General features: G+C 35.4%; 1 protein-coding gene across 1 annotated transcript in view; it reads left to right on the top strand.

The window, feature by feature from the left end:
• clocka (clock circadian regulator a) overlaps window positions 1-27,561 on the top strand; it is a 193,086-nt gene that overhangs the window by 138,730 nt on the left and 26,795 nt on the right. Inside the window, exons 9-15 of the mRNA XM_039752875.1 lie at window positions 3,474-3,580; window positions 12,820-12,967; window positions 17,558-17,633; window positions 20,495-20,639; window positions 21,109-21,221; window positions 22,194-22,289; window positions 22,722-22,880. Of these exons, the coding sequence (XP_039608809.1) occupies window positions 3,474-3,580; window positions 12,820-12,967; window positions 17,558-17,633; window positions 20,495-20,639; window positions 21,109-21,221; window positions 22,194-22,289; window positions 22,722-22,880 (844 nt within the window). The remainder of the gene's footprint in view (window positions 1-3,473; window positions 3,581-12,819; window positions 12,968-17,557; window positions 17,634-20,494; window positions 20,640-21,108; window positions 21,222-22,193; window positions 22,290-22,721; window positions 22,881-27,561) is intronic.

The raw sequence follows: 27,561 nt of genomic DNA, 5'->3' as shown, positions 1-27,561 counted from the left end.
ATTTAAAGGTTTAGAGAAAACCAGGTTAAGGGTACTCTGAACAATCTATAGATTTGTACTTTACACACTCACAAAAATTACAAAGGTTTGAATAATAGGTTGTGTTTGTTATTTTTAACAATATACAAAGTGAGATTGTAGCAAGGCAGTTTTGCTTTGTGCTTTTGAAAGTTGACGAATACACGAAAAATAATAGTGACATTTCATTGCTAATTTTACATGTAGCTGATCACTTAACCTGTGGTTCAGAATATTATGTTCTCAGCAGAAAGACACTTTCGGTTTTACATATGTAACATTCTTTTTTTTCTTTTATTTTGCCATCACTGTCTTTCATTTCAATAAGTAGCCTATTGTTGATTTTGAGGTATATTTAAGTTGTATGCATTATGTATACTGTTTTAGTAAAAGGAAAGTAAATTGAAGTTGCATCCATTTATTAACAACAGAAATATAAGTGACTTAAAATGCTGGTCAAGTGGGGTTTGAAGTCATTTTATATTTGCTTCTTGGATCATCCAAATTAGTTTAAGGTGCAAAGCATGAAATTCATATACCAATAAAAATACATTTCATATATATATATATATATATATATATATATATATATATATATATATATATATATATATATATATATACACATATACACAAAAAAGTAGGTTTACAGTTGTGAGTACATGAGGCTGGCAATTTGAGGACTTATGAGATTGTATGTAAATGCACTGTGCTATTGTGACATTCTTTTGAGTTAATAGAGTTAATAAAGCTATTGTAATAATCATAACCTGCATGCCTTTTTCCATACAAACAATTGTAAACCTACTTTTGCCCACCCAGATATATTTATATTATACACTGATTGGCCACATCATTATACCTATCCTCCTCATATTGTGCAGTTCCTTTTCGTACTACCAAAACAGCTCTGAACCTTCGAGGTGTGGACTCCACAAGAATTCTGCAGGTGTTTTGCTGTTTGTGGGCCCAAAGTACTAGCAGCCTCCAAGGATAAGACTTGGTTTTCTTAGTGTGTGCTTGAGGTTCAACTGGTTTGAAATCTGGGGAATTTGGAGGCCTAATCAACACATTGAACTCTTTCCTGAAAAATGTCTTCAATATGACAGGGTGCATTATCATGCTGAAAGAAGCCCCTGCCATCATGGAATACCATTGCCATGAAGGCATGTCTGTGGTCTGCAACAATTTTTAGATAGGTGATATATGTCAAATTAACATCTGCATAAATGCCAGGAATGTTTCCCAGCCTTATATTGCCCAGAACATCACACTACCTCTGCTGTCTGGCCTTCTTCCCATAGTGAATCTTGCTGCCATCTCTTCCTCAGATAAATGACATACAGTACACATGCCCAACTGTCCACATAATCTAAAAGAATACGTGATTCATCAGACCAGGCCACCTTCTTCCATTTCTCCATAGTCCAAATCTAATACATACATGCCCATTATAGGCACTTTCAGTGGTGGACAGGCACTTTCAGTGGTGGTACACAAAAGGTGTTCTGACACCTTTCTCTCATGGCCAGCATAATTTTTTTTCTGCAATTTGTGCTATAGTAGGCCTTTTGTAGGATAGGACCAGACCGTGTAGCATTTACTTAACATGCATTAATGAGCTTTGGGTGCCCATGATGCTGTCACCAGTTGTCATTTTTTGGAGTACTTTTGGGAGATACTAACCACTGCATATTGGGAGCAGGGCTGTCGGAATCGAGGAGTCTGAGTTGGAGACAATTTTGGGTACCTGGAGTTGGGGTTGGAGTCGCCAAAAATGTACCGATTCTGACTCCTAATAAATTTAAATTGTAATGAGCTAGTTCAATTGTCCCACTTCACAAACAATAGTCATAATTAAGTACTTCTCTGATGTAAGAATAAAGCCAATGCATAATTGTGTTACTAGTGTGAAGTTCACCTGAGCTAATATACAACCTGACATTCATATATTGTAATCTGGATTATGGTACATTACAAAAAGTGTTCTAATTTTATTTCAGATATAATGTGTTTAACAAGTTCATTTGAGTGTAAACAAGTATAATGATGTAGGTGTAGGTGTGTGCTATGGCCTGATGTGTGTTCAGGGGTTCTTGTATTTTGTTTAAACTGGCCAATACGCTAGAGAGTCAGCTTCCCATCCAGTAGTTAAGTGGTTAAATGACGTGTATGTTGCCTTCCTTCAATCAACATGGAAAATACATTAGCATATTAAATACAGAGGAGTCAGAGTAAGAAGTACTGGAAAGTAAGGAGTCGGAGTCGAAGGATTTATCTACCGACTCCATAGCCCTGATTGGGAGCACTCCACAAGAGTTGCTGTTTTTGGAGACACTCTGATTAATTCGTCTAGCCATCAGAATTTGACCCTTGCTAGAGTTGCTGAGATCCTTAAACTTATCCAAAACATAACCTTGAAAAGCTGACTTTATTTTCTGCCTAATATATTCTGCCCCTTTACCGGTGCCATTGTAACAAGATAATCTGTATTTCTTCTCTTGTCAGTGGTTTTAATGATATGACAGATTGGTATGCACTTACCTTTTGGTAAAGATGGTTCTCCCACAATGAGGGCCAGCACACATACCCCACTCAAAAAATAAATAACTTTTAAAATTGTACATAGACAGTTCACTAGTTGTTGTTTTGAATGTCCGTGTTGAATTTATAAATGATCTCTATCAAAATTCACTCACAGGAGCACATATTCAGCATTTCTTCTTGAATAATACACACAGTATGAATTTATTGATGGAAAAATTAAGAAAAATGTGAGAACACAAAATAATAAACACAGTTGAATAGATAAACTCAATATTAGTATTAGAACAGTATGTTTCAGTATTCTTACTTAACTTGGAGGTAGAAATCTAATCTCTGTCATAGGTTTGATATTAAATTACCTGAATAACATTTCAAATCTTTCTCATTAGTGCTGTCTCTATCAATGCAAAGACTGTGTATGTGAAATTGAATAACTACAGAATATCAGAGCAAAATGTGATATGTAATCACAGATTTCTCCCATATTAAAATATTAGAATTGAAATTTATATGTTTGTTTTCAGATTATTTCTGCATGATTTACAGAGGCATGCAATGAAATGTTAGCATTAGCACAGGAAGAAAAATACTGTACAAAATAAAAAACTAAAATCTTAAATGATATTGAGCATTAGGTTTGTCTTTGTGTCTCTTTGTTTTGCATATTTCCATAATCTGATGTAAGCTTATTTTCAATTCAAGGTTAAATAAGTTTTGTTGGTTTCTGTTTATTTAAATACCCCTAAAATTAAAGTTCAATTAGCTGCTTGTAAATATAAATCTGAGAGGTTGTAATTTACACTTCATATTTATGGGACACTGTGATATTAAATTAATTTTCATACATTTTGTAATATGTGTATTTTAGCAAAATGGGTTGTTTACCTTAGTTTGTGTTCCTTTTTTAGGGCACCCCCTATAATAGGTTATCTACCTTTTGAAGTTCTTGGTACATCTGGTTATGATTATTACCATGTGGATGACCTGGAAACACTTGCAAAATGCCATGAACATTGTAAGTAAATAAAATATGCAATTCTAATGCATAAAAAGAAATAATGAAGATGAGATTGACTAATATTGGCAGCTTTTAGGAAAGAACATTTAGCATGAGCCAGATCTAATATTTAAATTACATTTTCCTACTAAATGCTTTTTTATGCAATTGTTTTAGTGTTATTAAATATGTCATTCAATTACATATATGTTACTAAATATTATGTCAGTCAGTTCTTTATACATTGTGGTTATCTGAGGAATTACTAGTTGATACAAACGCAGCTCTTTAGGGTGTCAAGCCGACTGCCTCTGCTTACTTGTCAAAATTATTCAAATAAAGCAATGTGTGAAGGCGTTTTAACACTCATTTAAACAAAATAAGGTTGCCTCTCAATGATTGGGTAATTAAGGCTTCCTGTAAGGCTCTTTCTTGTCAGTCAACTGGTGGAGCTCCTATCTTTGGTCACTTACTCCATATGTGACACTTTTCCTCTGCGTGGTCTTGAATTTATAGCTCAGGGAGCAGAAGGAGCGGAGTTAGTTGTCCTCACTGGGCAATGTTTCCATGCCGCGGAATAAAAAGAAGACAAGGTAGTTAATGGAGGCAGGTCCCCCCTTCAGCATCACCTAACTGTGAAGAACATGGAAGGTGACCGTCTGATGTGTATGTGCGACAAAATATTTATTTTTCTAAAGAATATTGACTCTGTAAATTACTTATACACATGTATTTCATGATTTGTATCTCCTGTATCTGTTGTTTTTTATGTGTGCTGGGGACTCATGTATAAATGGTGTGTACCAAACGTTTCCCATAAAAATCGCGATGTATAAAACCTAAACTTGGCGTAAAGCCATGCACATTTCCACAGTAGCTCATACCCTGGTGTACGTAAGTTCTACACTCAGTTTTGCAGGCTGGTGGCACCCAGCGTCAAAGCAGTGCTACTGTGCCAGTGTGGTTTTCCTTTCTTTTTTAGATCCACATTCCTGACGCGGCTTTATAAATACACTGAAATTAACTGCATATTGTTTATTAGTGTAATGCATGTGATTGTAATTAACCTGTAACAATATGTATAACGGTCCACGGAATGGTCAAACTATTCTTAATGCAATATCTGCTTTAGCTTTGTTACTCTCACTGCACCTTCTTCTTCTTTCAGGTGCTCCCGTTAGGGGTTGCCACAGTGGATCATCTTTTTCCATATTACTCTCGCTGCACCACTCAGAGTATTTATATCACTGTATCTGAGTGGGGAATCACAGCTGTACAGCAGCAGATACAATTATTTGTATACAGCATCAAGCACACGCTGCCTCAGCCATGCTGTCTATTGAAGTGCTCTCAAACGGCAAACGATTCAGAGCCTTTCCTGTATGGACCTCGCGGTTCAGAAACAGTTTCATTCCAAGAAGTATAAACGCACTCAATCAGTCCATCAAGTGCTCTTTATAGACCTGTTTGTACTTATAAGTGCAATTACCTCACTGTAAACTTGCGATACAGTTATAATATTGCACAACCTGAGCCATTTTATAAAGCATGTATTTATATATGATGACAATATCATTTTTAAGATGACATGCAGTAAAATATGTTTATTATATTATACAGATAAAACTTTAACTTAATTTAAATAATCTATATTGTTAATAAATAAATGTGAGGATACAGTGTTGCAGCGCTAGTAAGGAGCTGGCGCTCCGTTCACGGATTGTTCCTGCCTCGCGCTGTAATCTTGCTGGGACTGGAGCGACACTGGATGAATAGAATAATTTGACATGTAGTACGAAGATATTTCAGTGTTCCTTAAAAGTTTTGAAGAATCTTCGTTCTAAGCTTACAGATGGCTTAATGTCTATTACAGAGCTGATTGGGTATTTGGGGGTAAGTACATTTGAAAGAGACAGTACTCCTGCAGTAAATTATTTCATCAAAGGTCACACACGGCGCAGCAGGCATCTTGTGTGAGGCATGGACAATCACTGCGCCACCATGTTCCCATGTTTAATAACATGCTTTAACTCATATCATCATAAAAATGATATCAAGTATACATCTCAGTATTTTAATACTATAATATCACGAATTGATTCTATGTCCTGTTGGAGGATGAGAAAGCCCATTTAAGAATCACATAGTGATTCACACACACAGAGCACATAGAAGATCAAATACAAAACAAAGCATTTAACATGCTATTTTAATTACGATGGGATTTAAGAAACTAGTAAATTAAAAGATTTAAGAATCCCCCACTGTATACCTATTTTTTTTCTCTGTAACCCAACAAGCTTTCATATGACACTCGGACAGTGGGCTACAACTCGCCTTTTCACAGCGACTTTGATATCTGACAACTTCTTTTTTATTTTCGGGCACTGTGCGACTTTCTGAACTTGAGCTTTCGAGTTTCTCCGACACTCAGTGTCACTCGATCAACTTCTTTTTGTTCTTTATACCACTGTTTATGACTAGAATTACCAGAGCCTACAAAAAAACTTGTAGATCCGGCCCACCTTAAATCCGTTCGCACCTCTTCGTCACAGTCTTTTGTCCTGTAAATGTGCCGATAAAGACAAGCAGCAAGCAGCCTACTATTCCATCCCCCCACAGCTGCAGAACGGGCACAAACTTCTCCCAGCTCATGCCTTGATTGATTATCTGGAAGTGAAGTGCTGGTGAAATGAACGCTGGGAACGTGTGGCAGCCATGATGCAGGCGCGTACGCATTCTGAGCGTGAAGTATAAACCGTCCCTAACAGAGATTGCCAGTATGAAATAGTGCAGTAGCACAAACCAGTCTCCCAGATCTTGTGGCTGGAAGGCCCTGTCCTGTTGCCAACCACATTCCAGATCCATGTAAAGGAAGTGTCACATCCTGAATGCATATGCAATTAGCCACAAGACATGGCAGCAGTCAAAACAAAGTTTAAAGGAGCCTGAAACCTCTCCTCTACAGAAGTACCCACCCCCAAAGTTAGAAACCATATGAGACCCTGAAAAATAATAACTAAAGATTAATGACTATTTTTCCCTATCTTCTTAATGGAAAAATAAAGGTCAGAGCAACTACACAGACAGATCGGAAACAAAAGATATTCCAGCTGTGTGGACACCACCATCCTCGTGACTTGTGTACGCTGGCTAAAGTTCAACCTCAAAAAATTCTGCATGTCACGGGCAATTAGTGCCCTAAATGTTGGAAGTCTGTTAGCGCAATGATATACTTTTTACTTATTGCTGGTTTGTTGTCATTTGTTGTATTTTTTGTGGCTCTTGTTCTATCTTCGTCTTTTGTTGCTCTAGGCATGGTGGTACATTGGTTATCAGTTGGCACTGACGTCTTATAACTGGGCTCAAATTTTTGACCATAATAATAAGCCACAATTATCAGTCCAGCATAGTTGGTAGACACTTTCTAACACTCAGGGACACTTTAAAGGCCATTGCGCTATTACAGTCCATTCAAAAGTTAAATTCCCTTTTATTCGTTGACTTCAATGCATTTCCTGCAGTTCAGTGAAGTACTCAAACATTTCCATGATTTTTAACCGAATTTGTGGTAAAGCAAACTCCATGCTCATTACTATTGGGGACTGGTGAGTGTAATGTTGATGTGAATGTGCTCAATGATTGACTAGCAATTCAGGACTGGTTTCTGCTGTGCTGCAGGGATAGACTTTGGTTATGGTTATGAATAAATTAGAAAATTAGAAAAATTAATAGCAAGATATTTTTTTCACATTTTTTACTTTACATTTTTGTCTAGTGCATCACAGTGTCACAAGATTGACGTTTTGTATTAGCTATAATTTGTTTTGATCTAGCTGATTATCTAATTGTGCTAAGCTCCTTTGTTACTGGAAGTAATGTATTGTTTCCATTCATAGCATTTTAAGCACTATGTTCAAGCAATGTCTTTATTAAATGTGTTCTTACAGATGTATTTCTTTATTGAAACTAACTCTGTCCAGGATTTTCCTGGCATATCCTTGCAGCGATATTTTAAGGCATACCACAGATACCAAATAATTTCTTAATTCATATACTGAAAGAAACAGTGTATATAGAGAATATTTCATCTTGTGCATCTCTTTTCTCACACTGTGATGAGGCATATAAACAGGCATATTGAATGTCTGGAAAGGCAAATTAAAATTTTAGTATACAAATGAAACAGAGATAAGTTTATAAATCTCTTGAAAATTAATAACACAGATGGGTCAAGACTGGTTTTCATCTTTAAATGGCTATGGTATTTAAGGAAGATTAATGAAGTGTTTTATTCATTTAAATTTAGAAACACTAAGGTGTAATGAATGGATTCCTTAACAGAACGTACCAACCAGTACACCAAAATTAACTAAGAATCATAGTGGATTAAAACCAATTGTTTCCAGTCATACAGAAGATGTATTGCCTTTAGGTTTCATTGGACAAGACTGAGTTTAACGTAGGCACACACTTTCTTTAATCTTCCGTGCTATTTAGTAAGATGGATATCACATAATTATCAGAATATAAAGTGATGGTGTTTTCTCTAGATGCAGAAAACACTTTTGATGTTTAAAAATACCATAATATATAGATATGAGATTGACCTTAATGTCATACTATAGATAAACCTGTTATATTTTGGCCTGAAAAACCTCTTGTGTATGAATAATATGAACTCAACATGTTTTTGCTTCTTTTTTTTGTATCTTTCTGCATATTCCTTATGCCATTGCTATTAAAACATTTCCAGGTATAACCAATTTGCAGGTAATGCTTAACTCTACTTTTCTGAACTGATTGTTACTTTCTTCAAATTTAATTTATGGATGGAATATTCTGTAGTGAAAAAAATTTCTATGCCCATGTGTTTATGTCTTGTCTGTAATTTGAATGAAGTACTTCTTGCAAAATTTTATGGACAACTGGCAATCAATAGTCTAAAGAGTTCCTACTGATAACATCTAATAAAACTGTTCAGAAGATAACATTTGGCATTCACATTTAGAACTTTGAAGGAAAGCATTTTTATGAATTTTCAATTCAATCCAAGAGAGATTTTAAAGTTCACAGTTTTTAAATGCAGTAGTAGCAGCAGCTAAACTCTAATTACAGAGAAAGACTGATTATATTTTATGCTTTTATTAAATTAACAGGATGTCTGTCTATGGCAGGGGCATTCCATGTCAAATCAACTAATTGTCCAGAAATCCCATGCAGTTCGGTCTCAAAAAATTCAGAAAAAATACAAGGTGTACCCATGTTATCCAAGAGACACCCTGTAAAATTATATTGCTGTAAAATAAATACTTTCCAAAATGCAGACAATTTTGTGAGGGAAGAGGGGTGTCAAATTTAAGACGGCTTTATTTTTTCATCAATTTCACAAGACCACATCTCAAGAACTAAACCAATTAGCTGGCTCACATTTTGCATACTAGTACCATAAAGGTATAGTATGTAACAAAATCAAAATATTTGGTTCAGATGACACCACTTGGTAAGAGCAGACCTTCAAAAATGATATGGCTTTGCCATGTTTAGCCTTTCAGAAAGCATACTTTTGATTGATAAAGCCTGGTGATTTTTTTTTCCATGTTTACACATATACACAGGGCTTTTCAAACGGTTATAAACAAAGAAGAACCTTAATCAGGGTTTGACCAGCAGACCTCTCAAATGTGAAAAAATCATTTTGGGTCTAATTTTCAGACCAGCTCATTGCACTATGGGAATGTCCAGACATTTTTAAAATTATTTTCCTGTATACTACTTGGTCCCTTCTTTCTCAAAAAAACAAGTCTTACTTTTCTTTCTTTTTCTTAAATTTTTATTTTCCATTCTAAACATGGGTTAAATTCACAATTTGTCAATAATGATAATTATCATGTTCTTCATCACTAACTTTGTTTTAAATTTAATGAAAAGGCACATTAAACACAACACAAACAGCAGCTGCTTAATATATCATTAAATACAACATTAGTTATAATGAAATGTTAACATCTTGGCATTGCAGCAGCAGCAGGAATGTGACCCATTTCATTTCTGTTTCAGTCAAAGTGCAGAGTGTAGGGCATATCTGCCTCCCTCTGTCCGTTTTAGGTGCAATGAACAGTGCAATGACACACTGTAATGGCACCTAACAAATATTGTCTCTAAGTGGCCAATGGAAAGACCTATCAGGATGTCTGATTCTGCTTAAATCTTTTCATGAATCACACCAATATAATTTTTCATCATACATGCATTCAACATAGTCTCCAATAGGACACTGGTCTAATGTGAGGAATGTATCTGATCTATCTATCTATCTGATCGTGCGAGGGCAGGATCTGAGCTGCTGCTTCAGTAGTGAATGTTCGAACAGTCAATTAACTGATTTCATCAAACACTCAGATGACTTTGAGTTTGCCATCTTCTGTAGGGATGTAACAGCTTCTCATTGATGCATTTCCTAAAACTGAAGTTCCATCTATTATTGCATGTTACCACTATTTGATCGTAGGGTTACCTGCTGTCATGCCAGTTTCCCTTACATATCCTTATTAAAGTTCAGCTCTAAATTTTAAAATTTCCACATTGTGAGTACGGGTGTATGCATCAATGGGCTCAGCAGTGGACTGGTGCTCTGACCATGGTTGTTTTCTGCCTTGTGCCCAGTGCTGCCCCAACAATATTAAACTAAATTAGTTAAGTTTATAAATCATGACTTCTCTTATGGGATATACATCTATCACTTAATTCTTTTATATAAAATAAAATAAAATAATCTTCTCATGATGAAATGGCATGTTACTTTATGTTGGATTGGAAGCAATACAGTGCCAACCTTGTATGTTTCCTTTAATTTCTGTTTTCATAAGCAGAATGAGTGCAAATTGATTATTGATCTTTAAATAAATTGTACAGGAGATTAGCAGGGACCGTGTGTTTTTCCCAAAACTCCCAAATAGAGATGCACAACAACAGAGCAAAATAAGAAAACTGGCATACAGTGATCCCTCCTCAATCGCGGGGGTTGCATTCCAGAACCCCCCGCGAAAGGTAAAATGCGCAAAGTAAAAGCCATACGTTTATATTGTTATTTTTATATTGTCACATGTGGGTCACAGATTTGCACAGAAACGCAGGAGGTTGTAGAGACAGTGACTTTAAAACACTGCAAACAAACATCTGTCTCATTTTCAAAAGTTTAAACTGTGCTCCATGACAAGACAGAGATGACAGTTCCATCTCACAATTAAAAGAATGCAAACATATCTTCCTCTTCAGTGGAGTGCGCGTCAGGAGCAGAGAATGTCAGAGAGAGACCGAAAGAGAAAAGCAAACAATCAAAAATCAATAGGTGCTGTTCAGACTTTTACAGTAAGTATGCGAAGCACCGCGACAAAGCTGCCGCAAGGAAGGGAGCAATGTGAAGGTAGTCTTTCAGCATTTTTCAGAGGAGGGTCCGTATTCTCTAGGCCAGTGTGCGAACAGCCCCTCTGCTCACACCCCCTCTATCAGGAGCAGAGAATGTCAGAGAGAGATAGAGAGAGAAAAGCAAACAATCAAAAATCAATACGTGCTGTTCGGGCTTTTAAGTATACGAAGCACAGAGCGGGAAAAATATTGTATATTATTGAGGAGTTTTTTTTAAACATAATATGTGCTCTGATTGAGTAGCTTCTCAGCCATCTGCCAATAGCGTCCCTTGTATGAAATCAACTGGGCAAACCAATTGAGGAAGCATGTACCATAAACTAAAAGACCAATTTTCGGCAGAAATCCGCGAACCAGTGAAAATCCGGGACATATATTTAGATATGCTTACATGTAAAATCCGCGTTGGAGTGATGCCACGAAAGTCGAAGCGCAATATAGCGAAGGATCACTGTATTTCAAATGGTCATTCTGAATATTTCCATTGGGCATGATTTCAACTTTTTTACTTTCATCACCCAAAGTAGTCATATACCTTTCTTTTTCTGCTTTCAACATTCTGAATTTTTTATTGTAAAGAGGGTAAAATTACTGGGTAAGATAAATATCTAAATGAAAATTAGATTAACAGTGTAGCAGTAATGTATTGCATTCTATTGCTACCTAGAAAACTCAAAAGCACATGGAAACTGTGCTCCAACAAAAATAGGTATATATAATAATCAGTCTTTATTTGACAGATTTATCATTAACATTGTTTAACATTATTGATAGTTAACTACAGATATACTTGTTGCAACAGTTTTTTTAAACAGATCATGGGCACAATAACATTTATTTCTACAGCACATTTGCATATACAGGATGCAATTCAAAGTGTTTTACAAGATGAAAAGAAATAGTGACAAGCAAATCAAAACCAAATTAAAATTAAGTAAGAATAATAAATAATGAATAAATAACATGCAGAAATTAAATAAAACAAACCTACAAAAGATATATAATTAATATAGAAGTAGAGTCATTATAAAAAGAATAATTTTTTAAGTCTCTAAAGATGAGTCCGATGTTAAGGTGAGATTTCTTAGGGAAAGACGGAAAAAAATAGAAAACTACCAAATAAGCTGGGAAAAAAACAAAGTCTGCAGATGCTCCAATGTCAAAAGGTCACCCAGGCCACACTGGGCATTATACCTAACATAAATGTTCTTAAGTAGCTCCTTTATGTTTTTTTTTTTTTTGGCTTCATCTTTAGTGGGTCTCATGAAAAGTTACGGTGTCCTCAGTCATGCAAACATCACAGGTGGCTGCACGGTGTTTTAAGCAGGTGGTGACATCTCAGAACGCCGCTAAAGAAGACGTAGTGATTAATAATGAATGCAGTTTCATTGAAGAATATAATTCCATGCATATCTAGTTCATTAGGAATATAAAAAGTGGGTTTGCAGGATTTTTTTTTTATCCACAGTGTTATCCTGGCATATACAGTATCTACTGATAAAATATTCCAGATTTTTGGTTCAGAACAGCAAAAGGCACCTTACCACTTTCTTTTTGCTTCACTCTTTGTATAATAAGACAACCACCAGGATATCTAAGGTTACAACTTGGATGCAGGGGGACAGGCACTCCTAAATATAGGAAAGAATAAGATTATTGCAATGTTCCAATTCAGGTGGCTTTACAGTTTTTTTGACAAATTTATTTAAATACTGACTTTGTGCAGTTTGCATATAATTTATAAGGTATAAATGATCATTATGTTAAAAGTCTCATTGTAATTAATATAGACTTGTTGAAATTTTGTGTATGTTTCCTTTTGTTCTTAGTGATGCAATATGGCAAGGGGAAATCCTGCTACTACAGATTCCTGACCAAAGGACAGCAATGGATTTGGCTTCAGACCCACTACTACATTACTTACCACCAGTGGAACTCTAGGCCAGAATTTATTGTTTGCACACACACTGTAGTAAGGTAAAGTATGAAGCATGTGATTTCCAGATACTCCCAAGTGTGATTGAAAAAATCACTTTATTATTTAAATTCCTAAGGATACTATTTTACTTTGTTATTAAAAAGAAAATGTGAAATTGTGTTCCTTCAAACATGATGTTTGTCCTTTATGATGTCTAAAGCTACTTTTAAAAATGTTTGATTTGAAGGTGAATACTTTTTCTGGAGCAGCAACTTTAATGTTGTTTCATAAATAATAGAAACCCAATGATATCAGAACGATTCAGTATGTGCATAGAAATAAACAAGATGTAAACTATGTATTGTGAGCATTAGCGGGGTATTCATGAGTTGTTCTCAAACTCTCAATGAATTTCAAAGAGACCAAAGTCTTAGAAGAAGGACTTCTTTTTAACACAATAATAGAAAAAGGAGATGAACACATGAGCTATGAAGTATTAAGTAAAATGTTAAAAAAAATTCTGTCTGCCCATTGGGCCTAACTAAAACAACTTGGAACCCATTTCTTTCTGTTGGGTGCCTTATACACTTGATAACCTATGAACACTATTACTGTTCTCATTCATACCTGCTACCACCTATTGTACTGGAGGTCTATTATCCTCTTTAATAAAACCCCTGTGTGCGTCCAGGTGTCCGTGTGTGTGTGTCTTCTGGTGAAGTGCGCATACGCGGGGCCACACGGCACGTGTTCAGTCTCTTCCTGTGCATTCCCTGTGTGTGCAGAGAGAGAGAGGAATGGAGGGAGACACACACACACACACAGGTGCATGCGCGCGAGAGACAGACAGACAGACACACGTGTGCGCGCACGCACGCGCACACACACACAGGCAGGCAGGCGGGCCCATAGAGAGACACACTCACAAACACTCACACACACACACACACACACAGGCAGGCCCGCATGGGGGACAGACACGCACGCACACACACACACACACACACACACATGCACGCAGGCCCGCCACAGAGACAGACACGCATGCCCGCCCGCCCGCACACACACACACGCGCAGGCCTGCGACAGAGACAGACAGACACACACACACAGGCGCACACGTGCATTGTTGCAATGTTACTTTTCTTGGTTGTTTATTAGATCATGGATTTTCCCTGTACTTAAAACTCATTAAAAAAGGTGTTTTTAGCGAGCGGGTCGTAAGGCTATAGCGCTTGAACTCTTGCAGTGTTAGTTTTCTCTGTTGTTCAAGGTTTTCTTAGTGTTATTCAATGTTTTTACATTTAGTTTACTATTACGCTGTGCATTCAATGAATGGTATAATTAACTATATTTGTGCTGAAAATCTTAAAAAATATATATTTACATACAGTTCATATGGTCTGGAATGGATTAATTGTATTTACATACAATCCTATGGGGGAAATTACTTCGTTTCTACTGTATTACTTTCCGACAAAATTACAGGCATTTTACGGAAATACAAACCAGTATTACTGAGAGAGAAAATTAAAGGCACACAATACAGTGATGCATATTACAGCCACATACAAGGTCCCTTGCCATATAATATAGACTGTTCCTACTAATGTTTATGCACTACTGTTCTAGCGCCCGTTATTGTAACGGGCTTAATGTCTAGTTTAAAATAAAAACAGCTAAACCAGGGTTTGGGAATGTTGGTCCTGAAGGGTGGCACACAAGTACAAAACTTTATTTTAACATTCAAATTATTTTAGTCCCATATCTTATTCCTCACTCACTCACTTCCAACCTGTAAACAAACAAAAAAATGTTTTGCTATCAAGATTGAGTTTTCCTTGAGAGTGCGTGTGTCAGCTTCAGCTAATTCACACATACATACAGAACAGTCTGACAGAAATTTAAGGCAATTCAGTCTTCATTATCGTGAAAACCTTTTCCTGTCTTTCTAATATTGAAGTAAGTAAGGGTCTAATATGTTATGCACACTTTTGTTTACCACAGTAGTTGGCTACCAACAAACCACAAGGTTAAGTTTTGTTAACTATTGCTATTATAAGCTATTTGCATATAAACTATTTAACATACTAGCTTGATGGTAAAAGACGAAGCTAAGTTATACCAGAGATTGCAAGCTATTTACATAAAATGGTAGGTTAATACTGCTAAGTATCATACACTAATGAGTATTACAGTACATTCTGATTCCTTCTGCATTCTCATGTAATGTATTTTAATTCAAAGCCATCATTGTAATGTACATAAAGCATTGCTTACTAAAAACTGTTGATTCTATTTTTTCCCCAAAAATGTATTACTTGGTTGTGATAATTATTTTTAGCTGTAGCAACTATTTTTTCTGTAAAATTTGTGATATGTAGGATTTACTTATCAATAATGATACCAAAGTGTTCCCCTACTTGACCAATTTTATTGTCATATGTGCAAAAGGATAGTCTTACACAAGTAATATTATTTGATATTCTCCAGCAGCTACATTTTCCTTTTAAACATGGATTCACTCAATAATGATCTTAAGAGTACCTAACAAGCAGCAGGCTTCCCTTAGGGAAAATACAACATTAGAAAAATTTGGAAGAGAGCATGCTATTGCATTGAGCCACCCCAAAAAAGATTGCTAATCATATCCACTTAATTCCTCTAAAATAACATCAGGCCTTGTTTTGAAGGTCCCTAAAGTCCTACTGTCTGCCAGGCTTACCTAGTAAACTTATTCCATGTGTCTATAGTTATCTGTGTGAAGAAAAACTATCTAATGCTTGTGCAAAAATGACCCCAAATTTACCAGTTTTTTACAACTGTGTTCTTGTCGAACATTCTCAAACCACTATACAAATTCTTTTCATAATTTTAAACACTTCAGTGATCTCACCTTTTATTCTCCTTTGGCCTAATCTGAAAAAGTTCAGTCCTTTTATTATTTCCTCATAACTCGTGCAGTGCAATCCTGGAATCAGCTTAGTTACTCTTCTCTGGACTTTTTCCTGACACAGCTATGTCTTTTTTGTACCCCTGCAGCCAAAACCACACACAGTACTTCAGGTGAGGCCTCACTAACTTAAGCAAAGCATCATTTGACTTTATAACCTAACATTCTTTTAGACTTCTCAATGTCTTCAAAACATTGTCTGAAAGTTGATAGTGACGAGTCCACTACTATTTCTAAATCCTTCTTATAAGGTATACTTTTAATTTTCTGACCTCCCATTGTGTATTCAAACCCAACATTCTTACTTCCAATATGCAATGCTTTATATTTCATTAAATTTCATCTGCCACAAATCTGGCAAAGCCTGTATGCTGTCCAAGTCCCTCAGTAATGATTCACCAGATTCTAAATTATCTGGCAATCCATCTAGCTTGGGATCATCTGCAAACTTAACCAACTTGTTATTTATATTCCTTTTCAAATCATTCATATATATTAAAAATAGCACTGACCCCTGAGGGACACCACTCTTAATTTTAACCATTTCCTATAAGGTCCTTAAACAATATATCCAACTGCTTTCTTTGTTTTAGTCAGTTCTGCACCCATCTACACAATACAACCTGAACTCCCACTTCTTTTAGTTTGATGTTCAACCCCTTATCAAATAACTTCTGATCCGTTTTCCTTTTGTTGATTCCTCTTAGAATTCAAGCATATTCATACTTTAAAATGTGTCTTGCCTCGTCAGAACACATGCTAACTGTTCAGTAAAACCTGCCATCCGTTTCTTAATCTTTCCTTAATAATTCCTTCCATTAATTTACCTATGATGCACATTAAGCTTATTGGCCTATAGTTACTTGGTGCTCCCTGATCACCCTTTTTATAGGACTGGATAATATTTGCCATTTTAGAATCCTTTCCAATTTTCCGTTTTCTAGTGACTACCTAAAAATATGCTTCAAGGGTTTATATATGTACTCGCAAACCTCCTTAAGAACTGGAGGATAAATATTATCTGGTCCTGGTGATATGTTCGATTTTACCCAATTTAATCTAAGTAGTACTTCTCCCTCTACAATTTCTAAATTGCTCAATAACTCCCTAGTAGGTCATGTTACCTGCTGGGAGGTTATCCACTTCCTCACAAAATGCTAAATTAGAACGAATTTATACTTTCTATATATTTTAATTCACATTTACTATTTCTAATAAACTTTGCATCCTCCTTGACCATACTTTTACTACTGAAATACTCAAAGAATCTCTTTTTGATTCCCTATTATCCCTCTTAATGGTTGCCCTAATGCTGTCATATGCCCTGCGATTCACTTTGGAGTTATTAGTCTAATATATGTCTTATACAGCTGTTCTTTTTTTCTTTGTAGCTTCTTTTTCACCTCATCATTAACTCAATTTCAAGATTTTTTTTTTCAATTTCCTAATAATTCCAAATTTAGGTATGTTCCCGTCCTGCATTATATATAAAACAATTTATTATCTGTTTCACAGTTCCTCAACTGTCTGCACACTTAAAAACTTATTCTGGTTTATCCCCTTTTAAAATGTACTGCATCTGTACACAGGGAAGAATTATTGCTATACCTTTCTGTTCCATAGGTGCTACTAGAAGCCAGTCATGCTTATTTAACAAACATTTTACAGAACTCAGACGGCTTTGTCTTTTCTATAGTTATGCTGAAGTAAGAGCGGAGAGACGACGGGACCTAGGTATTGAAGAATCACCACCGGAGGTAACAGTGGATAAGGTAAATTATTTTGGATAGCAGTGTGACATCAGTAAATAATAATGTAATAATACAATTCAATGTATGTAATGGCTAAATTATACTAATATTTATATATATATATATAATTTTGCAACAAAAAGTGTGTAGAATTTTTACATTAATTGCAATAAAATCATACCCACAAGAAAGACTACAACTTTTTAGTTGAATCATATGTTATAAGCCTGAGGTCAGAACACTTTTGTTTGCTTTGAATTATAATTTAAATCAATGAAGGGGGATGAGAATTGTGAGAATGCATTTGCTGTGAGGGTGGCATGTGGAGGTAGGGAATCCTGTTATTACCTAAAGGCAGTGTCAGAATTATGACTTGAAACAGCTTCCAACGAGTTTTAGATGGAAGGCATGTCAAATTTAAGGACTGCTCTTGTGAACATTTTTCTAATCCTTACCACAGCAGCTGTCACATTACATGCTTTTGAGTATTCATCCTGATTTCAAGATGCATATTGTGCAATTTTGGTTAATTTTGGCAGGAAATCAATGTAAAAAAAAAAAATAATAAGAAAAGGAGCACAGGGCAAAAGTAAATAGATAAACACAATAAGCATTGTGCACTTTAGAGTGTTTTTTTCTCTTTATTTTGCCTTACAATTTCTGTATTAGGAATTTGTTAGTTTTCACATACCCCTTTGGGTCAGAGCGCAGGATCAGCCATTTTACAGCACCCCTGATCAAGTGCAGGTTAAGGGCCTTTCTCAAGGCCCCAGCAGAGTTGGATCTCTTTTGGCAGTAACAGGGATTCAAACCAACAACCTTCCGGATACAGCGGAGGTCCTTAGCCTCAGAGCCACCACTCACCACAGTAGGTTCATTATTACGCATGTCCACGGGAATACTGGGGGGCTCTTCCACTGATCTCAGTGGAAAAATACTGTAATGAGTAAGTGTGATTGGTGAGCTTATGAAATGTAAACTTTAGCTGGCCTCAAGCTACTTAACATTTTACAAAACAATGTCTCTATCATAAAGAGAACTTTTCATTTCCTGTTCTGTTACTAGAAAATATCTGCATATGAAGTTTTCTGTCAAGACATATTTTGTTTTGAGAGGGAGATAGAGATTGATCAAATGCAAATGTTTGTCTATTGTGAATAAATCATTTGTGGTTTTCTGTACCCTTTTAAATATTGAGTAGCACAGTTTTTCATTATTCAAATGTTGTGGGAAGGTGGCATGATAGTTTGTGGTGAAGTGCAGTAATTTGTATGAAGTACAAAATTAATAGTCTATAGAAGGAGTCTGTCAGTTATACTAGAAGTTCATTATAAACATCAGTCTAATGCATCCTGTGTGATGCAATTTCATTTTTAACATGTTTATTGTATTGTAAAACAGTAGGTAAATGTTGTTCTTTCAAAAGAGTAGTAGTAGTTTTAATACTGTTAATTTTGTTTTGCTTTGATGCACGAAAAATGAATGTGAAACATAGCTTCATAGGTAAATGTGAATACTGATTAGTATATGCGTCAAGTTTTCAAGTATTATATGATAGTAGATCTCCTTATCAGAAGCAATAGAAAATATTGTGTTAAAATTGCATGGTAAGTAATTACTAGAATATTAGAACATTAGAAATATTCAGAGGAGAACAGTCCATTCAGCCCAAGAAAGCTTGCCAGTCCTATACACACAAATCTTCCAAAATAACATGAAGTCAAGTTTTTGAAGGTCTCTAACGTCCTACTGTCCACCACATTACTTGGAAACATATTCCATCTGTGTAGTGTTCTCAAGGTGAAGAAAAATCAACCAATGTTTGCGTGAAATTTACCTTTAACAAGTTTCTAACATGTTTATAAAAACAAAAGGACACTGGAAGTAACTTTTGTTACTTATATCTGACTGTTAGTTCATGTTGAAAGTGTATTTCACATATATCTGTCTTGTTGATGGGAGTCATTTCTGAGATGGAAGTGCTTTGTCCATCTTAAGAGCTATACTAAAGGAATATTCCACCCAAAAATTTATATTTTTTTACTTACCCCATGTACTTTGTAATGGTGGTCGAGAAAAAAAAAATCTTATGTTTTCATACAGAATAGACGAAAAACATTTATGATCTAATTCAAGCAATAGTGATCAGTGCTGTACAACAGCAAATGACATGAAAAACATTTCTTTCCAGAAAGAAAAAAAAAATCTTGGCATTAGTCGTCATATACAGTAATACTGCAATGTAGTATTTGTGGAAACCTTATACCATGAAACTTGTCCTATTAAACAATGAGGAATTCTATACATATCCTAATAACAAATTTAAGAGTACTGTTTCAAAAAGCAAATGACTACTACAAATTTAATGAGCATTTTAACATGTACTGCTGGCTTGGTACTGACATAACTAGGCTATGTTTTCAGAAACATATTGCTTCCCTTGGGAATTAAAAAATAATAGATATTGAAATGTATATACATATACTGTATAAATTACTTGTTCACATTTCTAAGTCTTTGTGGTATGAAATTACTTTTTATTTGAACTTTAAATCTGTAGTATGTGTGTGTTCCATTGGGTAGCACAATTCTGTAGTCCTAGATTTGGCATGGTTTTTATTTATTTATTTTTTTTTGGAATTTGAATTTTCTCCTGGCTTGTGTAAAAGCTTTTAGATTTCCTTTCACATCACAAAGACACCCTTCAAAATACAATGATGTCCCACTAAGGTTTGGTTCTTGCATTTTGCCAGTTGCTTTCAGGTCAAGGTTATGGCTCTCTATTACACTGTATTGGTTTGGATGATTTCAGAAATTGAATACATAGTTTTACAAGTTGTATATATGTAATAGCAAAAATATAATTACTTTTTTGTTAACAGTCTCAGGACTCTGGTTCAGACAGCCAGCTGAATACTGTTAGTTTAAAGGAGGCTCTGGAAAGGTTTGATCACAGCAGGACTCCCTCACCCTCATCAAGGAGCTCAAGGAAGTCTTCATCCCATACAGCAGTATCAGAATCAACTTGTAAGTGTAGTAATTAATTTGACTTATTAGGTGAGCAGGAGGTGTTATTAGAAAACGGTCTCTGAGATAACAGTTATGTTTGTTTCAATTTGAAATTACTATGAATCAAGACAAAGTTCAATTATAAATACAGCAACAAACTTAAGATACTATGAATAAAATTATGATTAAAATGTTATTATCTATTCATAGTAGTTTTGAGACCACTGTAAAATAGTACTGATATTTTCCTCCTTATACATTATTTTTATGAAAAGTTGTTTTAATGAGTATACTCCATATTTACAGTATATCATGTACCTACCATATTACAAATGAAACTTGAGAATTCTGGGTTCCTTACATTGATATCAATATATTCTTAATGGCGTATGGCTCTTTACAACTTAACTTTTCAGTGCTTTTAATAAAATATAAAACCTTGTTAAATTTTTAACAACATGTCTTTTTTCGCTATTTTAATTTTTAGCAACTCCCAAAAAACTACAGATAGACACTGGAACACCACCTCGGCAATCTGTGGCTTCAGCTATTGAGATGAATTCACAGAGAAGATCTTCAGTGAGTAGTCAAGTGAGTATGGTAAGAGACATTAAAAAGGTTTTTCATAGAATACTATAGAAATGTTTTATAGTGTACTGTATATGTATATATAGCATATCTTGTTTCAACACTTCTTTAATGGGGTATAAAAGACAGATATTTATTATACAAAAACTAAAAGGATTCAGGGAAGTTGGAAACAAAAATGATAATAAAATGGTAAACTGCAAAGCCGGAAGGCTCACTTTACCTATCTATACAATGATCACTATATCTTGAAGGGTAGGTGTTCTACTTTCCTATTTTATTTCTCCTGTTTGTACCCTCTGTCCTTTTTTCTTCTGGTCTCTGTTCCCCTCAACAAGTGTGCACAGGGCTACACCAGTCCTTACAACCCCACACTAATCTGTCTTGTGCTTAACTTTTAAGCCCCTGGCAGGAATGGTTTCCAGCGCAGGGTCAGGAGTGTTTTATTGAGCTCTCATTGAGGTCTGTTATAGGACCAAGCCAGCTCCAGGTATAAAGCAGCAGGAGGACACACATATGGTACTTAGTCTCCATGTAGCCAAGTGTTTCTTCCAGAGTAGTTTTTGCTCAAAGATTCTGTCTTGGGCTTAGTGGTACATTCGAATCATTAGCAGTGCCTTAACCTCCAGTGCATCCTATAGTACTTAATTTTCCTTGTGGTTGCCGGTCCTACTGGACACAACTTTACAAAAGATGTTTATCAGGATTACATCTGCCCCTTTTCAGCAGTGCGCTTCCATTAAAGTAAACTTTAAGATTAATTTATATATATTATAATTTTACAAGTAATTAGCAGCTGTGTGTGTTTCATGCTTCCCTTTATTTGTATTGAATTGTATCCTCAAGTGTTGTTTATCTGCATATCATACATTTATGAATGCTTTTTAATTTAACAAGAACATGTCCAGGCAGTTGTATAATCAAACATGAGTATTTAATGACAAACACTGAACTTTTTGTTTTCTTACGTTTTTTCTTTATTAGCACTCAATGAGCTCACAGAACACAAGTCAGGCTATCACTCCCTCGATGATATCTCAGCAGTCCCAAACTTTGCAAATACAGCAAAATATACCACAGGTAAAAAAAATATATGAAAAAAAAAGTTTTCTGTATACTAGATGAATAACTATATTTTTGTTTTTTATAAGTTGCCACAGAAAGAGGGAGCTGAAAATTCAGCTGGATGTGTTTTAAATAATAATAATAATAATAATATTCAGTTTTTAGTACTTTCCTGCCTTTTTAACTTAAATAGTATTACTTATAATAAATTAGTCAGTTTTTTAATACAGCATGTGATTGCTTTTTGTGTAAACAAAATCTTAAGTAAACTAAAGCCTGTTGAATTTATTCATAAAAATCAGTAATTATTGTGTTCATGTAGTCTTTTTAAACTTTTGAGCAAAGCCGAGTTTTTGGATAGGTATAAGTGGGAATAAAGAGGCAGTTAATTTGGTTAACTATGTAACTATACATGACTTTATATGGTTATATATGACTTTAATTTAGCCATCATTGCAGTTCTCAGCTCAGCTTGGAGCAATGCAGCATCTCAAAGATCAACTAGAACAGCGAACACGCATGATTGAGGCAAATATTCAGAGACAACAAGAAGAGTTAAGAAAAATCCAAGAACAGCTCCAGTTGGTTCAAGGACAGGGACTTCAGGTAAGCTCTGCTGTGTGTTGAATACTAAAAACATTATTGGAATAAAGCAGTTTATGCAAAATAGTTAAACTTTGGAATTATTTACCATGCTCTATCTTTGTTAGATTTATATCCTTTTTTACTTCTAAATCAACTTCACCAACTTTTTCTTTGTTAATATTTTAAAATAGAAACTGTACTTTTTTCTTTGTTTGCAATTTGTCTGTATACTGATAGATTACAACCTGTAATTTTTTTTTTTTCTGGTCCTGTTTGTCACTTCATTTCAAGGAAAAATGCTATTAAATATTTTATTGTGAATATAAGTGCAGCAGGGCTATGATGACATGAGCCTGCTTTGAAACAATGACACAGTCACTAGTCAAAAGCCCAATTCTGCTTTGGCTTGACTGATAAAGATGCTTGCTTTTCACAATTCACCAAGGTGCAGCCTTGTGTTCATGTCCTGGGAAGCCAGTGAGGATGATGTGTATGGAATGAACTACCAAAGCAAACACAAATCCGTAACATTGGGAGCACAACAGTATTTACAAAATCCTACTCCATTTGTGCTTTTTATTCTTAACACCTTTTTTTATATCCAGTGCCCACAGAACAGGCAAATCTATGTTTATTCTTTAATCTGAACCATTTAACCTTTTTTCCTCTATAAGGCTTTGTGGTGTTTGACCAGTATGCAGTTTTTAGTTGCCTCTTCACCGATAAGTATTGTTTTGTACACATACTGCTGATGTCATACACTCTACCTATTTAATAATTGATTGACTGGACATCTAGTGTTTCCCAGGACAGTCCTGTATATCAACTCCAATTTGGACCTTCAGAGTTATTCCTTTAAAACGTTGTTGCATTATACATGTTGCCTGTTTTGTTGTTTTTAGATCATTTTAAATATATTATCCAGTTCATGTTTTTGTATACAGGGAGGGCATCGCAGTGGTAAATTATTTTAATCATCATTAAAACAGATCTATTTAAAATAGACAGGTTCTAACCACTTAGGTGTCCTGTTATTGATCATAAAAAGCCCCCCAGCTAGCAGTCTTTTACCCTGTGGGGATAGTGGTTGGTGGGGAGTTTTACACTGTCACAAGTGAAATCTGCTTTCAAACAGATGTCTTATGGCAAGTGTAGGGGCACAAAAGCCTCCTGTGGAGCTGAAGGCCAAAAGCTAGCTTGGTTTTGATTTTCAGCATACTAGAAAAATGGGATATCACGTAGTGCTGGGCGGTATACCGGTTCATACTGAAAACCGTTTTTTATTTTTTTTTTATGATATGGATTTTTCTTATACTGCAACACCGGTTTAAATTGCCTAAACGACGTTCGGAACGTGGCACAGCGGGAAACTGTTCAAGTCGGGACCTTTTTCACTGCTACACTGCTAAACACAGAATTGTTGCACTAGGGATCTTTTTCACTGCTACACCACCAAATAGTGGGCGGTAGCTTATGTATGCCGCGTGGTGAAAATGGACAGAGAGCATTCCGAATCTGAACTAAAAGTAAAGTTGAACATGATGAACATGTCGAAAAAAAGGAGTCACGTCCATCGCCTGGAGATAACTTTAGTTTTAAAAGGTCAGATGTGTAAATACTGTTTCTATACTACTGGATAATACTGCAAGCCAAGTTATACTTGTTTTCAATACAGTGTAATGTACCTGGGTACTGTGTAATAGTGTGACGACATGTTGACTTTATTCTCGTAATTTGTCATTACAGTAGACCATCGTAAACTAAACTTCATCGTAAAATGAATATTTAATTTACTAGATTTTCTCAAACCCCGCCATAAGTTATATAGCATATTAAATGCTTTGTGTTAAGTGATTCTTAAACTGACTTCTTCTTGCACTAAGAGGAGGTGCCGGCAGCGATCACCGCACAGAATCCATTCACTTCATGATCTTCCTGCTCCTAAAGCATGCATTAATCATATGGGGGCACGGCGGCGTACCTGCCTTGCATTTGCATGTTTTTCTGGTGGGTTTACTCGACGTGCTTCAGTTTCCTTTCAAAGTCATGTAGGATGTGGGGTTTTATTGTGCCATATTGACCCTGCTAGTGTACGTTTTGCTTGTATTCATCCTGTGATGTGCTGGCGACTCATTCAGAGATGGGCGCAACTCTGAATGGATGGCATAATTAAACATGTATAATGAAGGTATTTTTAAAGTTCTGAACACTCCGTGGGCTAAGTTTATAACTAGTTTTACTTCCACAAAGATGTTTATCGTGTGGTGATTGGTTATGTGATGAAAGAAAAAGGAAGGAAGGACAAAGGGTTTTGGTACGTCAGATAGAGACAGCATGCGTGCAATAAAGATAGCCCGCTCAGAAGAGCATGCATTGAATTCTGTGTTTGTGTCTCCGACCAGCAGATCAGAAACCCAACATTTGCACAATATTTAAGTTAAACCTGTGCGATAGCTATTCATACATACAGTTTTTGGAGCCTCGTCACATCTGCCATAAAGTTCTCTACACTGAACATACACCTGGGGACCCCTTACTGCGAGGGAGCAGCACTACGGCCTCACTACCGTGCATATGTAATACCTGCTTTAATGCATTTCATCATGAAAATGATATCAAGTATTTATCTTAGCATTCGAAATTTTCAGAAAGCAGGAATATCATGAAGTGAATGGATTCTGTATGGTGATTGCTGTCTTCTCTTAGTGCGGAGGAAGTCAGTTGAAGAAGTGTAGTGATTAACCACTGGGTCGGGGAACGTAACACAAAGCATTTAATGTGCTGCATTAATTTATGACAGGGTAAATTAAGTGATTGATTAAACATTGATTTTAGGAAGAAGTTTAGTTTACGACATTCTTCTTTAATTATGAAGTAAACTATGAGAATAAAATGGAAATGTCGACTTTAATCTCAACATAAATGGCGAGAATAAAGTGGAAATGTTGACTTTGTTATCGACATATAGTTTGTTTTTTTCTTCCCAGTATAGCTTAGCTTGAAGCAAGGTCCATATTAATGCAGTTTGCCTAAATGATGGTTCAGTTGCTAAAGATGTCATCACCAAGTTGCACTTGTTTTATTTTATTTTAATTTGGTGAATACTGTGTAATGCACCTGGGCTTGAAGTCTTGAAGTAATAGTGCAACTATCAGTAATGATACTATTATTTATTTAATTGTTATTTATTAGTTTAAATATTATGCAGTTTAATGATGAAAGTTGTTTAAAAAGTCACTTTAACGTGTCAGTGGACAGAGATTGTTAACATTAACAGAAAGTGTAGTTGGTTTACAAACAATATTTACTATTTATTCCTTTTCTAAGACATATTCGGTACAATACAATTTTTGACAAGCACTTCTGGATATTTTACTAAGTCTAAATGCCTCTTTGTATGGTTGAAAATATGTTGTCAAAATTATAGTTTGTTTTTGCAAAATTTGTTCAGTAAAAAGGTTCTATATTTTGACTGCATCTGTCATGCAATGTGATACCTTCTCCATTAGTGCCACCCCTTTGAAAACTATCACTTTATGGGGCAATGCAAAACTGTATTAATACTTGTGTGCACATTAAAATGTTATTTTTTTTTGTACAATGTACAATACTCTTGACAGTGAAATAGGTTATTCTTAGCCAGTAATTGCAGTGGAAAATGTGGTTAACATCCACTCATGCATGGGGAAAAAATACCGGGATAATTTAGAAAAATACCGTGATATAGAATTTTGGTCATACCGCCCAGCCCTAATATCACGATCCTGTTGGCTTTTTGTGTTTTAAGCAAGTGTCATAAAAAATTACCAGAAGCATAATTATCACATAAACTGTAAATAAAATGGATTAGAATGAATGAAAATAATATCAAATATGTAAATTAAAGCATCACTTATTTGCTGTTTATATTTATTACACATTGTTAAGAAAACTCAAAGATGGGTGGGTGGATGTGATTTTCATTCCTAGCAATCTTGTGAAATCAAATATCACATCTGATGGTTAAAAGCATTGTTATCTTTATCAAGCAGCAAAACGTCTGTGTGTGTCACTGGCAAATTCATGAATGAAAGTGTCAGCTACACATTCTTGCAACCATGTTATTGGAACCATTTGAAAGTGAAGAATTAGGAAATGTGAAAAGTGCTTTGAAGTTAGTTAACACTAGAATTACCAGAGTCTACGAAAAAACTCGTAGATCCGTCCCACCTTAAATCGCTTCTTAAAACCGTTCTCACCTCTCCGCCAGCCTCCTTTGTCCTGTAAATGTGCCGATAAAAACAGACTGCAAACAGCCGGCTATTCCATCCCCCCACCGACTTAGAACGTGCACGAACTTCTCCCAGCTCATGCTTATCTGGGAGTGAAGTGGAGTTTTAGAGTGGAAATAATAGATTGTTATTTGGAACACACGCATTTCATGTGTGTTCCGTTTCTACAGTAATCTGTGTAACACAATGTTAAAACAGAAACTTTTTCATATTTTAGTAATAAATGTTACAAAATGTAGGCATAAACTATAAAATGTATGAAGCCTGAAAGCCAAAGATCAAATAAACACTTTTATAAAAGGTTCAAGAGTTTTACAACAGCTTCCGTGGCGTACTGGTAAGATTTCATCACTTAGAGCGCAGCAGACTTGCTGTACCTCAAGAGATCCATGTTCGATTCTCTGCTGGGGAGAAAATGTATTTATTTTTAA

This window comes from Polypterus senegalus, chromosome 4 (assembly GCF_016835505.1).
Source record: "Polypterus senegalus isolate Bchr_013 chromosome 4, ASM1683550v1, whole genome shotgun sequence".
Classification (NCBI taxonomy): Eukaryota; Metazoa; Chordata; class Cladistia; order Polypteriformes; family Polypteridae; genus Polypterus; species Polypterus senegalus.
Note: the sequence above shows the minus strand (reverse complement) of the source record. Positions and strands in the feature narration are given on the sequence as shown.